At 46.8% G+C, this 15,039-nt stretch overlaps 1 protein-coding gene across 1 annotated transcript; it reads left to right on the plus strand.

The window, feature by feature from the left end:
- Positions 1–10,682: 10,682 nt before the first annotated feature.
- Positions 10,683–11,530, plus strand: LOC120895560 (protein atonal-like). The gene has a single exon (XM_040299052.1). It carries the CDS (start codon positions 10,734–10,736, stop codon positions 11,355–11,357), a length of 624 nt encoding a protein of 207 aa, XP_040154986.1. The 5' UTR covers positions 10,683–10,733; the 3' UTR covers positions 11,358–11,530.
- The last annotated feature ends 3,509 nt before the right edge of the window (positions 11,531–15,039 follow it).

Raw genomic sequence — 15,039 nt, forward strand, 5'->3', positions numbered from 1 at the left:
GCACCCACTAGAGCAGGATTTTGTTTTTGATTTCAAGCTCCACCGTACCGTACCGTACTGGTTCCCCGTGTGTCCAGGGCTGTGTCTAGCAGCCGAGAAGCAGAAGAAACTGTCCAGAAGTGGATCGAAGAAGGAAGATTGTTGGTGCGATTGTCCGATGAGGCTTCGAAATTCTTATTTTTGTTAGAATAACAATAAAAATAATCATAACAAAACGTCCGGGGTGATGAGTGCGCGGCGAGCGAGCGCTCGTAGCCCCGTGGATGTGGAGAGGGCGGGGCGACTCCGTGGATGGTTTGATGGCGCGTGATGGACGCTTTCTTTCGGACGCGACGCGCACGGCGGGAAAGCGATTAATCATCCTGATCATCATCAGCGTTCGTTCTCATCACGCGTTCTCATCAAGCGCGGGTCCCTCTCGATTGGACGCTCTCGATCGCGGCTTCGGAACCATTCAGAATATGTAAATTCATGCCACTGGCCGAGTCCGGTGTGTTTGGATAACACTTTTTCGGTAGTTCCCGTTTATTTTGTGTGTGTGTGTGTGGTGGCTCTTTTGGATTCTCCTTTTTTGTGGAGCCCACCGTGACGAGGCGTCGTGAACAATGGAAACGCACCGTATCTCAAATGCTAACCAACCTTCGCTTCGGATGGGATTACGGGGTTTGCTTTCGGAAGCTGAGCACATGTCAGCCTGAACAGCTCGTAATTGCTCCAATAAACTGATCCCTTTTGTGGGGCGTGATAATTGAATTGAGAGCAAGAGGGCGAGTTATTACCATGCTGCCACTCGGGTGGGCAGCCACTGGAGAGCACGGCAATGGATTAACGCGATCGGCCGCGGGTCGAGGGCACTTGAGCGCGTGCTCTACATTTCTACTTATGCAGATGTGAGTTGCTACTGGGTCCTGTATTGGGTTGTGCTGGCGCCGAACCAAAAGGAAGCTACGTAGTGCGGTACGAATCGATATTCAAAGGATGATGAAGAGGAACTCATTTCTTTCAGCACTTTCTCTTGGCAGGGACCTACTTCTTTTTTAACGTATTCGATCGAGTCCCTTATCTGCTACACGATTTGTTCTATCATCGATGCTTCCGGGAAGGTTGATCACGGACACTTGATCATTTTCAACGGTCGATCGACCGATCGTTACCAGGTGATAGTGTCATCTCGGAGCCCCTGGGGTCCCTAAAAAGGTTGGCGCTAGGTTGGTGGCAGAACAAATGAGCTACCATTTGTCACGCTGATCGTTTTTTAATGCACACAATTCACAATTCGGGATGCTGCTGTAGCCGGTATGACTGGGGGAACCCGGTCATGTCGGGCGACCAAAAAACATACCACACGCTCATGTAAGGGTGTCAAAGAAGAAGGGGTTTTAAAGAAAGTGCATTTTTTGTCTGTTGGGTTCTGTTTTTGTGCTCCGCTCCGGGAAGGATGTTCTTCCGATGGGTTAGAATTATGTCCTCACTTTCACCCGGTGACAGGTCGCCCCTGGTGGTGTTTTGTTTTCGGACCTCTTTGGCACTCGTGCTTGACAAATATTGCGCACAGATGAGTGAGAAGGAGAGTGTGAGAAAAGAGCTCATCTTCTTGTCACAGGACAACGGACACGGTAAAGTCGGTAAGCCTTACAACAGGTAGAAGCCCTGATGGGTAGGTTTGGAAGTCAGTGGAAAGACAGTGTATCCGCTTCTTCTCGAACGAAGTGTTTACATTTTTTTTTAACACATACACACACGAGATGCCAGTAGCGACAGAAACAGTACCGGATATGAAGCCTCGAGAAAGATGAGTTGCAACCAGAAAAAAAACTTTACACAGTCTTACCTAAAAACGGAATACAGGCACGGCCGAACAACAGGATGGTGATTAATTAGTGGAAAATTTGATTTCCGCTGTTGTTTGGCCTTATTGAACGGAAAGCTTGCTTGCTGGATCGACAAAGGACTTGGATGGGATTAATTATGCGTAGCGTGCGTTCATAACGTTCATAACGCTTGTTTTGTAAACAAATCCAACCAGAAGGAAGCCCTCCAAAACGGATGCTCCCATTTGTTAATAAACAAAATCAAGGGTCTAGTCTAGCGGCAAGGTTATAACGACCGACCATAAAAAATGACTCAGATCTCTGTAAACGGAAGCATCAATTTGTGTGTTATACCGTTAGAAAAGTTGCAGGAAAGCCGGCATACCGTGAAATCAATTGGCAACATACAGATCGCACTCGATCATTCATTCTGCTGCAACGGTGGCTTATGCGGGCTTATTAGGGCGTCGGTATGGTACCAAACAGCACCGGAAGTTTACCGGTTATATTCAAAAAGGCACACTAGAAAGCGGAAAGGAAGCTAAAGGTCGATACAGTTAATCATAAGTGGAACTCCCTAGGATCTAGGGAGTCATCATTACACCATTAGTCATGAGCTGGTTCCGTTGGATTGTGGCCATTTTGGAAAGGATCATCATTACTCATCTCTGAGCACATCAAAGATCAGTTCATCAGTATTATTCTAGTGGATAACGTGGATAACGTAAACCACTATCTTTAAAATATTATAAAAAGCTTGCAGATAAACTCTTTTTGCTCCCTACAAGCCGATTTGTAGCCGTCTCGAAAGCATTGGTTTTTGTTTGTTCCAGAATCTTGTTCTATCTCCTGCTCAACATGCAAGCACGAGGCACACGCGTTCGATGCTCGACAGATGTTTCGATTTGCATGCTGAACGGTGCAGCTCGCGCGTTGTTGCGGTTTTGCGCCCTCAAAAACCACAACGTAAGCTTCAGTTTTAATTAAGCAATCAACAACAAAAAAACGGCCCTATTCACCATCAAATCATAAACTTTCAGACGATCACAAAAAAAACGATCTTCTGCTGATCAAATTCAAGCAAAAAACGACGGCTTAAAAAGTCCTTGTCGCGAAGCCCTTCAAGGGTAACATGCTTCTTGTGTTCTGAAATTTCCCAGAACGCTTCGTGAGGGTTTGCCAGGGCAAGGAGTGAGATTTTTTGCCGTTGTGTAATATGAAAGCAAAAAACTGAAAACTAATAAACGGGAAAATCTAAGTCATCAAAGTAAAACTGCATTGTAAAACGCGAACACGTTTGTTGGGAGTTGCCTTCAGGGAAGCGAAACGCGTTCCCTCACCATCCTTGGGAGCTCAAATTAGAAGGCGTTAAACAAACAACTCCACTCCAGCCTGGCTGTGGAAGCGTCGAAGCGGCTGTAAGGGTTGAGTGGCCGGACCAACACCATTGACGTGCTAATTAATGGGCACGCAGCGCCGCGTGAGTTATGAGTGAGTTGAGGTTTCACGCCGTGCCGTACGGCTCGCGGTTCGCGGATTCGGCTGTCCTATTAGTGATCGTTGATGTCTTCATTATTTGGTTCGCACAGGTCGGTGGTGCCGGCGTGCCGAACAAACGAGAGAGAGAAATTAAACCATAAGTTGATTGACCCTCTTTTTCCAGCATTGGATTCAGCGAGAACTTTTTTAAAATGAAAGTTTGTATATCCAGCCCCTGATGGGTGTGTGCAAGACTTTCGGAAAGAGATGAGGTTCTGTTTTTTTTTGCATAAAATAGTAACGATGCATCAGTTTTGCAACAATAGTGCCTCAAATGACGATCCTCTCTGCGTTAGGGTGTGCTCGTTTCACAGGAAGAGTCCGAGTTTGAAGCGTGGGTAATGAAAAATCGTCCGATGATGAGGGCATTATAACGTTTTTAGGCTCCAAAGCAAGCAAAATACCTCCAATGTCTAGGGATTACTTTAAGAAAAAAGTGCCCTTTTCACTGGCGAATCTGCAAATTTGTCTTTATCGTTAGATGACACACGTTTTTAAGTGTTCTTTTGCCAAAAAAAACTGCTTTTTTCTTATTCCGAATAATCTTTTGTGATCGTTTGACAAATGAGAACGTAGTTTCGGCAAGATTTATAACCCTTCGCACGTTGCTTTTGCTAAAAAAGCGCATCCCAAAGACGCTTTTGCGAACCTTTTGCCTAAAACGGTTCCGCAAACGGTCGATTCGCGGCGAAGACACAGTTCAGGTGACTAACCGACTAACCTCCCCCTGTCGGTTATCGAATTAATCAAACTATAACCGATCTGTTTGATCTTCTGCTCGGTTTGCGGACGGCAAGCAGAGCTTCTGTGGCTCTTCTGAGAATCCCATTCAGCTCGAGTTCTCACACGCCTCGACTGCACCGCACGAATCGAACGAATCCGGCGCCGAAACGCAACCTCAACCACCAAACAAAGAAGCCACCGATCGAAACCGATCGCTTCGGCAAAAACGGAAGTTGCACAGGAACAGGGCGGCCCCCGGGTCGAAAATCATGAATGAAATCGAAATTTGAATGAAGCAGAAGCAGACCCACTCCATGAGGTGGGATGTTTGAATGGTTTCGAAATGAAACTGTGGCTGTGGTTTGGTTGTAAAAGTAAAAGTTAACGGTCAATAAATTTACACTTTTATTGCGCTGTTAAACCACTTTAACCGTCTGCTCGATGTTTACCGTGAGAAGGACACTGGTTTTGTCACTTGTTTGGCCGGTTAAAGGATAAGATTAGCGCCGTTTCCTCACAGACGCCTCACGCCTACAAATTGGATGATGGTTTGGTTCGCCCGAAAGGGATCTTGAGACGTTCCAAAAATGCTTCCCATGCATCGATAAGATCGACCGGCACCTGACAGGCCTAAAGGCCTCTGGGAAAGGGGTTGTCCCAAAGCCCTCATCCTGATCGTGCCGAGATCATCATGGTATATCCTTTTGTTATCCTTTTGCTACCTGTTACAATTTCTCAAGAGCAGCGCTTCGGAGCAGCACAGGTTCGTCGCTTGCGGCATCGTACCAGTCTTCCAGTGCGCTCTGTCCATCAAAACGCTCAATGAATGTCGCTGCTGCTGTGGGATGGTTGTTTGGCGCGTACACGCCTTCCTGCAGCACTTCTAAAGGTACCGAACCGCCGCACAAACCGCAACTTTCAAACGCGCTGCCTTGCGCAGGGTGGATTGCGCTTTAGCAAACAGTGGTTTTGTTTTGTGCCCTATCCGCCGCAATTGTTGCAGCACCGAGCCGAGCGTGTTGGCTTGTTGTGGGAAATAAAATCTCTATCAACGGGCAGGATCCGCAATTTGCTCCGAACCATTCGAACGGTAGATCAAGGGGAAACCGATGGAGAGGGGGTGGGAAATAGAAATAATATTTGTATCTTACACCGCGCGCTTGGGTGTCTTCCTTTTTTCCCATTGAATTTGGAGGTCGAAAGTTATATCACCCCGGGGTTTGCACCGCGGGGTTGGGATTTTTCATTTGAAGTTGTACCGAATTGACACAACGGTTCGAATGCGCGAGGAACGCGGTGGGAGGGAGGGTAAAATAGAACAAAAATACAAATTAAAACTTAGGCAGAGAGCAGCCTAAGGGATGGTCTTCTCTCTCCCCTTAAGAGAATACCTTTTGCCACCGAATGCTGACAAGTGTTGGGAAGGTTGATTTTTTCTCTCTCTCTTTTTGATGTTTTGGCTTGTTTGGTGTATAAGAGAAGTGCTAGAAACCGTATCCTAGCAGCGAACAGGTAGACGAACCTGAAGTGGCATCGCCAAGCTCTCGACGTCTTGGGAGAAGAAATACACCTAACCGTACCAAGGGAGATGCTGGGATGGCCCCGAATCCGCACACACCGACCAGACCCAAAGCATTTATATTTGAAAATAATTGTTTCACCCATTGTACTGCTCCAAAAAGGATCACGGACAGTGCGTGATTATAGCCGCCAGACTCTTCAATGGAAACGCGCTGGTGTGTGTGAAAATTATTGCGAAGCGGAAGAAAACGAGAGCACTTGAGCACTGTGTGCAGGAAGTGGAAGATTTGGTGTGGCTGTGTGGCTCTGATAAAAGGGCCAAAGCTTTAGAACAAAATCACACACATCCAAAAAAAAACAACAAAAAAAAACTTTCAATTCACCCAGAATCCCGGAAGAGAGCGCTCGAGTGGCACATTTGAAGGACGAGCAGAAATTGATTTATAATTATAGTTTTCGATCGTGTCGTCCGGAAACACCCACACACACACACGCACAAGTCTCAGTAAACTGTCTCAGTGCACTTTGATATGATTTGTCAGAACCATAATTGGCGCTATTGTTTCGTCTAATCATAGTTTTTGCTTGCAGCATGCCATGCCCTCCAAACCACCCGGAAACGAATGTCAAACGGCAACGGAAAAAAACTGGAGTGGAAAATTGGAGTACTTCTTATTTGCCACGGCCATTGTTTAGCAAGCAGTGCCTACGCCACTCGATGCTGGTGCGTATGCTACCGTATGCTTTTGCTATAAAGTGTCTACCGAAAGCAAGATGTTCAGGTGCAGAAGGCAGAGCAACAACAAATACAAAAAATCACCCATTTTGGTATAGGTACGATAGGCAATTGATAACAAAAAAATAAGCAAATTTGATGCGTTTGATGCATGCACTTTTCGTGTTTGCAGCGCTAAGAACACACAAAAAAAACACACACACACGCTGTTCACGCTTGATTATTGCGCAGAAGAGTGCAGGTGGAGAGAAAAAAATCTCTCCCAGAGCAGCAAAAAAACCCACACGGTCGTTTGAACATTATTTAATTATGACCATAAATGTTAAAACCATAAAACCGCATGCACGTTCTCTCACCTGTGTGTGGTTTGACGGTTTTTGTGGTGAGCGTTTTTTTGTTGTGTTCTTCTTCTACTATTGTATCAGCCAGCCTTTAAAGTCGTTTGTTCAAGCCGCACACGTTTTCAGTAGTGCGGAAAATGTCTCAAAACCTCATGTAAGCTTACGGCCCGACCCAGGTACACACGACGTTTTGTGTGTGAGGTCTTAGAAAAGACAAGATGCACAGTGATGTCAAAGAATAAAACACACACACACACACACACACACACACACACACACACACACACACACACACACACACACACACACACACACACACACACAAAAACGCCTCATACAGCTGAAACATGAGCCCATATTGGACCGGGGGCAATTTTTGGATGATCCGAATGCACCTTTTACACCCGTCTCAGGAGGGGAGAGAGAGAGAGGTTAAACAACAGGGGAGCATAAGGAGCAAAAAGAGTATTGCACAAAAAAGGGAGCTTCAAGCGTTGAAAGAAGAAAAAAAAAACCGGACAGTGAAAAGGACAAGTAGGAAAGTGGCCAAAACGTTTCGGACAGAACGAGTAGCCAGGACAGGAGCGAATTACGAGACCTCCCCAACAACGGAAGATGTGATTTTAATTTCCTGCGTTGTTTTTTTTACTACTAGAAGCAAGCGCTCCTGCACTTCCTGCAGCTCTTTTTTCCCCCCATCTTCAGAACGGAAGCTTCAATAGAGCGTAATTCCCTCCGGTAGACAGGGTGGCCGGTCGGCAGGGACAGCAAAGCAAAGGCTTAAAAAGTCACATGAGCTTGCAGACTTGCGCAAAGCTTTACTCCTCCGTCCAAAAGACGCCGTGTAGAGCAGGCGAGTGCGCAAACGAAAACGCAAACGCCGTCCGAAGGTCACTTTCCAAGAAGGTAGAAGTAGTTCTCCCGGGTGATCCAAGTTAGAACCGTTAACGGTTGAAGCGATTCGATTACCATGCGTCGGCGCTAGAAGTCAGCCCATACACAAAACGATCAGAACAAATATGATTACAAAAAAAAGCGCTTTGCGTTAGAACACGCACGCACCATACGCAAAACGCGTTGCTAGGAAGGTTGCGTATGGGTGCGTACGGGTGCACACGACAAGGATAGGGAGGGAGTTTTTGGTGGTGTTGAATTTTACGCTTTGCTGAAAGTGTTGGAACATATCAAAACAAAGGCTAATCAATTAGTTTGGCAGGCAAATAAAGGACGCAAACCCACCCTTTTTTTCACTGAGCGTTAGAACAAATTGTACCGCGTACAGTGACCGCCAGAAAAGAGGCAATGGATGGGAAAGGGCGATCTTAACCCGTAAAATGAGCTTCCATTGTGCTACGATCACTGTTTGATTGTTCTTTTGAAACTCACTGTAACGCGTAAGCACACAAACAAACATAAACATACAGCACACTCAACACTTATCTCGTATAATTCCTGCTTCGTGCTGTGTGCAATTTGTTTGCAATGTGCTTATCCCAGCTTATCCGTTCCTTTGCAAATGCACAACTGTACCGCCCAGCACTGTAGCCCAAAGCCTCATAAGCTGCCTTCTTCTTCCACCAAGGAGCTTCTATCAGGTTGAGGCTGAGCAGCCTCCCGATCAAGGGTATTGAATAACATTTATACTAAAACCTCCTAATCCTTTTACCGACCTACCAGACGTACTCGTGGGTGGCATTGCATGTCGGGCTCAGACGCCCGAGCCCGTGTGTGTGTGTGTGTGAACGCCGTGCTTCAATATTAGGGCAGGTCCCTGGGTGCTCTGTGCAATAAATTCTCCCGTTAAAAGGACCTGTCCCAATAGGCAGCGAAAGAGCAGATCAGATTTGCAGACCCAACACACCTAAGAGGAAGGGGGAAAAAAATACTTCAATGGTGGCGCCAGACTAACGAACTGTGTGCGGAGGAGCTTTGAAAGATTTTCCATCGAAAGGCGTTTTATTGGATTTTAATTTTTGGTAGCGTGTTTTTTTTTCCTTTCTTCTCCTTTCGGGACACATTTTGCCACCGAGTCCGTTTATCATTCTGTCGCTAGATCTCCGCCCGGTAGGACGGCAATATCAACAAACAACACATGCCCAACATGCCTGCGGCTGGCTCTTCCAGGCCCAATGCTGCCTCACCTAGCAGTTGCTAGAGGCAACCATAAATAAATGCTACCATTGCTGTCACCGCCGTTCTATCCTTCCGCAGCACCCGACAGCGTAACACATCTTAAAGCTTTTGGTCCCTTTTTCCGAGGACGAGTATGTACGAAGCTACAGTTCACCTGTTCCACTCACGAGGGTCCTTGTTTTCCGTTCGGTCGGTGGAATTTTTCGCAAGTTCGCTGACCGACTGCGGAACGATCGTTGGGCGATCGCCAACGGCGTACCATGACAGACAGGACAATGCCGTCGTCGAGGGCGCGAGAGACCTCCTGCACGCTGTCAAAACTGCACGCTCGAGACATAAACATTGGCTGGGGAAAATGTTATGCACCCCCATACTCCACTTTCGGTCGAGCTGTGCCACTGACAGGGGCTCGGAAATCGATAATCATAAAATTATAATCCTCTCAGAGCGTATCAATATCAAAGTATCACCAGTTTGAGGGCAACGGGTGCTACCACGGCGCTGTCCACCAGTTTTGCTGTCCCATTTGTCTCGACCCTTCCGATTCGTTGGACAGGTTCCGGTTCGCTGTGCACGAGCCGGCCTTAAAGCGAAGGGAATTTTGATTTGCCGCACCAGATACAACGACAAAAGGTAGCACAAACCCGGGTGCCGTCAACCAGCACGTGCGGGGTTTTGCATTTTTGCGCACGGTCTAATCCACCTGCCCATTTTTTGTTGCTTTTGCTTTGTGAGGATCGAGATCTACGGAGTGCGTGTATACGTGTGTTTGGTTGTGTGTGGCAATGGACCCGGTTCGGGCAGATCAAAAGGAAAAGGTAAAGAGTGTACGAAAACATTACTTGTCCTAGCAAAAATAGGCCACTCGTCGGGTTGGGACTCGGCAGTCCCGAAAGGACCCAATACCATAATCCTTTCCACTGAACCGAATGCACGTTCTCAAAGTAGAGTGCAGAAATGCAGGACATTCCGATTAATCTTCCACGGCTCGGCATTGGGACAGGAAATTGGTTGACTGGTATTTAATTTCCGCACGGCTTCAGCACGCCCTATCTACGATCAGCAAATATTGGAAGCCATATCCGCCAACTCAGCCCGAACGGCATCCTGGAACGCCTTCTCATTAAGTAGCTCCCCGCGTTTTTTTTTTGAGGGGCAAGATCCAAATTATGTTTTCTTTTTTACAGTCTTTAAAAAGTCTCAGGGTCAAAGTGGAAGTATCTTGTGGACCGTTTCGTGAGAACGTTACCTTCCACTCCGAGAAGAGGCTGATCCTGATCCTCCAAAAATCCCCATTTTCATACCGAAATGTGCTCTCGCTCGGATAAAGCACGGAAGCTGATGAAATCTCAGCAGCTTCCTCGTGGGAACTGAACGAATTATTAAACGCAGAGGCTGGTTGCTGGAAAAAGTACACAAACGCAACACAAGCTAGCCCCGATGCGATCAACCCTTGACCCTCTGGGCGCATCAGTGCGGGCGAGCTCCATTCCTGACGGCGGTGCCTTCGGGGCATCCGATGATGACTTCTGCGCAGTGGCAGGCAACAGTCGAAGCCGATGATTGGTGCAGCAAGGGGACGGCACGCGTTCGTGTTTGAGGGTTGTTTTTGTGGGAAGCGAGCACAAAACCCGCGGATGGATTGGATGGATGGAAAGATGGAAGAAGCAGCGGTAAAGCAACATCGAGAAGGACCAGCAGCTTCAGCAGCACGTACAGTAGAAAAAAGAGCTTACAATCGCGGTTCGCTTCGTTTGCACCTCGGGGCCCGGATCCGAACCCGAAGAAGAGCCCGACGAACGAGAGAAGCCTCGCACTCGGAGCGGTATAAAAAGGCACCATAGGTTGGACGAGTCAGATCAGTTTTTGAACGTCAGTCCTTCTTCACGGCAGCAAAGCAAAAAGAGACAGTGAAACAAGCGTTACACCATGAGTGCGGCAGACGTGTTCAGCTACCAGCACAGCTTTCCATCGTACTACGGTCAACAGTTTGGTTTGGGAAGTGCCGGATCGTCGTTCGAGCAAAACAGACTGGACAGTTACTACAATGGCTACAGTGGCTATCCGGCACCGAGCGGCAACAGTACCGAGTCTTTCGAGCCGGTGACAAGCAGTGACAGCTTCCTGCAGCAAGAACAACTCTTTTCCATCTGCACTGACACCAGCAGTAGTGGCAAGGGAAGTCCGCTAGCACTGGCCGACCCTCAGAGTCTGCAACTACTGCAAAGTCTAACGTCCGATGATAGCAGCGGCAGTAGTTGTAGCAGTAGCAGTAGTAGTGCCGGTTCGGAATGTGACATCCCTGTGACGGTTGCGGTTGCCCCGGCAAAGAGCAAGTCCAAGCGGGGCAGCGGTGTGCCGACGGTTGTGCGGAAGAAGCGTCGTCTGGCGGCCAATGCACGCGAACGGAAGCGCATGAAGGGGCTGAACGAGGCTTTCGATCGATTGCGCCAGTATCTGCCGTCGTTGGGAAATGATCGGCAGCTGTCCAAGCACGAAACACTACAAATGGCCCAATCTTACATCAGTGCGCTGGCGGAACTGTTGGATTAGCCGCCGTTTGCAGTTGAAACGATGACGGATGCTCCAGATTGTGTTTTTGCCTATCTGAAGGATGCAATAGTTAATTTATTTATGTTTATTTATGATTCGCGTTAAGGCTGAGAATGTACATAGAGAGAAGCTGTTTAATTGTTAAATACATTAATGAAAAATGTGAAACTAAATAATGTTTTTTGTTTGTGGTCGTATCGGGTTTATTAGGAAAGAAATGTAAACTATTCAAAATTGATCACTTAGTAGTAGACTTTTAGCACCTTATATTTGGCCTTTTAAGTATTCGTCTTCTTCTTTTGGCACAACAACCGTTGTCGGTCAAGGCCTACCTGTAGCACTTGTGGGTTTGGCTTTCAGTGACTAATTGATTTCCCCCCATAGCAGGATAGTCACAGTCCTACTGTATGGCAGCACGATCCATTTGAGGATTGAACCCATGACGGGCATGTTGTTAAGTCGTACGAGTTGACGACTGTACCACGAGACCGGCCTTTTAAGTTCCACAGCAAATTACCGTAGCATTTAGTACAGTAATTATACGTGTTCAAGCAAACTCGACATTTCAATGTATATTTATCCTACAAGGTACTAAAAATATCTTCTAGAACCATTTAAAATAGATAATATCTAAAAAGGTGTTGAACCAAACTATATTTTTATTCAAATCATAACAAAAATCGCTTATCGTTGGAGGAATTGTTTAGATTACAAATTGCGTTCAATCTAATGACAAACAAGTAGTCACATTGAAAACTAAACAGTTCCTGTAAAGATCGAATGAGGTTCGATTCTCATTTTAAACGAATGCCGGATGACTCAATATGTGCAATATTGATGACTCAAGAAAGTAATATTGTATTTTTTTCTTATCATTAATGGTGAATCTTCTACAGAGTCTAGTAACCACATTGTCGTCATGGCTTCGAGATTTGTTAGTACCTCAGCCCTCCAGTACCTTTGCCCTGCGTAAGGCATTTGCATCAGGCGTATGAGAAGAACTTATGTAGACATTACAAAAAATACTACAAAATGCAGTACAGCTACTTTATATCAGTCACCGTCCGACATCTTCTACCTAGAATATCCTTATTCCAACATCCAACTCTATTGTCCGTAACAACCGTAACATAGCAAAACACCGATCGTGGACGGCATCCTTCAAGATCGTTAAAGTCCTCGGAAGCACGCAAGGTGCCAAAACGATACTTCATTCTGCCGAAAATGATAGGTTTTCGGTACATGTACGTCACATGCACACAAAAGGAAAGGAAAAACGGCAACCCATCCCCGGCCTCAAGCACGTGGGTGTGATGCGTCTGTGGGCAGATTTTAACAAAACAAACATCACGTAACGTATGGCCCTTTTCCCGATCCCGACAGATGCCTCCTTCGTAAAAAAGGTACAAAGGATGGCAGGCTCGTCTCTTCTTGAGAAGCGAATCTAGCAAAGCTTTCTACGGAGCTCGGATAAGATAAGCAAGCCAGCGTTAGCAGCATCAGGTAGACACGGAGCATGCCATACAAATTTGCCAACTGGTACACAGACGGCAACACTGGAACTAATGTGACGTAGCGCCGTTCGCAGATGCTTGACGCAGGGAGCCTATCTCTTCGGATTCCTATCGCCCGAGTGATAGTACGGAGCAATCAAATTTGAAGGAAAAACACGAACACCAACGCTCAACTCAGCTTTTGTCGGTATTGTGGCAAATGGTTGTCGGTGGGCACGTGTTGGCCAGGCGGTGTGCTTCGTGTAGTGATCGGACTCAGGCACGAGACAGGCATTTAATTTGGAGCATGATCGCGTTCAGTTTTTAGCACTGGCGTGCTCGGCGGTTTAGCGAACGAACGAACAAAATCACCGAAAATTAGTTCCATAATTTGCCGGCACGCAAAATGGGCATCATCTGAAGCGTGTGCAGGTTTGGTTGTTATGGGGCGGTGAGGATTACTTGGAAATGCTTGCAGCGATCGTTTGGTGGGTGCCTACGGCGTGCGGTTCTTGCTTGAGGAAAGATCTTGAGTGGGGCGGTGATGGTTGAATTGAAGAAATTGGAGGAGTTTTGTTCCCCTCCAAGCTTGCAGCGCAATAGAGCTCCGGTCCGGAAGTGACCGTCAAAGGAAGGCAAGGAAGAAACAGGAACCGTTTGCTCCTCTGTTTTTCATCTCGTCTTCCCCTTTTGATCCTTCCACCGTCAACCTGGAAGAAACCACCGACAGCATAAGGCGTCACTTGTTCATCGGTTTTTGGGGTGTCCGTGTAGTGTTGCCTGCCACATCTGAAATGGCAACATATGTTGCCCTTCAGATCCTTTGGGTGATGAATTTTCCTACAATTTTTTTGTGTGTCTTTGTATGTGTGTTACGCAGACTGTTGCTTTTGTCTGTGTGTAAAAGAAGGAGCAGATTCGGGGCAAAAGAAACCGGCGAAAAGAAAAGCGTCTCAATCCCCCCTCCCCACACTTCCTTTGCCAACGTAAGCCGTACGCCTTCCTTTGCGCACAACAGGGCACGATCGGTTTGATCCCTTTCCTTCCTTACACCCTGCGTGCCTGCCGTACCTTTTTGTGCGGTTAGCTGTGGCTTTCCAACTGACTCTCACTGGCTCGCTTAGAAAAAAGGAGCGGGAAAAATGGAATGAAAAACAACGGGAGAAACAGGGGAAAAAGTGCATATTCACTAGCATGGTTTGTGTTGGTGTGTGTGCACTATCGCCACTAGTGTGTTCACAGAGCCTTACGCATGGCTGCGTTCCCTGTAAGGCGGACGATGTTAATTGTATTGTGTTACCGACGCGTGTGCCAGTCGCGTGGCTTGTCCGGTGGAAAAAATACATGAGGATGGTGGAACAGTTTAGCATAACAGGAGGACTTTGTCCTTGCAGGTTGTATAAAATGTTATTCTGAATGTGATGAAATGTTTGAATAGTTTTAATGTATATCAAAAGTCAAAGAGGTTCATTTTTTCACATGAAGATTGGTTGAGTGAGTTTAATAAAACATACTTATCATTTATTATTGTTAATGCTTTATCCATAACCCATATGAAATAATGACCTGAACAATAATAGCTTATAATAGCACTTAACATAAGAAAACCCTGAAAAAGCGACTGTTTAATGAACCAACTTTATGTTACCTTTCTCTACAACTACCAAACCCATCCAACTGAGTTTGTGGCTTCCTTTGCGAGAGAAAATGGAAAATCATTCCGGCATTGTGCGCGAAAACTCGGACCACCTACACTCCGTGCGCTCGTGCTGGTTAAACAAATCCCGCGAAATTTTCCACTATTTGTCAAGTGCAAACAATCATACTCGCGCACACACACACACATTTGCTAGAGGGACACTACGCGTACGACCGTTGTTTGCGGGAACGCGGACTTTCCGAGCGTCCGATTGTTACGCGAGCTGAATGGGACGATTCGGCCAGCGCGTATTGACTTTCCGCAGTTGGTAGCACCGGGTCAGTGCCAGTACCACCAGTGCCTGGACCGTCCGTGATTGACGCATTAATTGGTTCAGACATTGAAGTTTGCACCCTTTGCTTCGGTCCTCGATCTCGGGGTCCGGTGAGACAGATTTGGTTTCACTTGACTTTTTGAACTCGAGGCTCGGTGTAGGGTAGAGCCAGAATGGGGTTATGTTGCGCCCAACCGGTGAAACAATTAGCGCTGG

The sequence above is a fragment of the Anopheles arabiensis genome, chromosome 2 (genome assembly GCF_016920715.1).
Source record: "Anopheles arabiensis isolate DONGOLA chromosome 2, AaraD3, whole genome shotgun sequence".
NCBI classification, from domain to species: Eukaryota; Metazoa; Arthropoda; class Insecta; order Diptera; family Culicidae; genus Anopheles; species Anopheles arabiensis.

Coding starts and splice junctions, on each gene's coding strand:
- LOC120895560 (XM_040299052.1), top strand. CDS start 10,734: ATGAGTGCGGCAGACGTGTTCAGCTACCAGCACAGCTTTCCATCGTAC.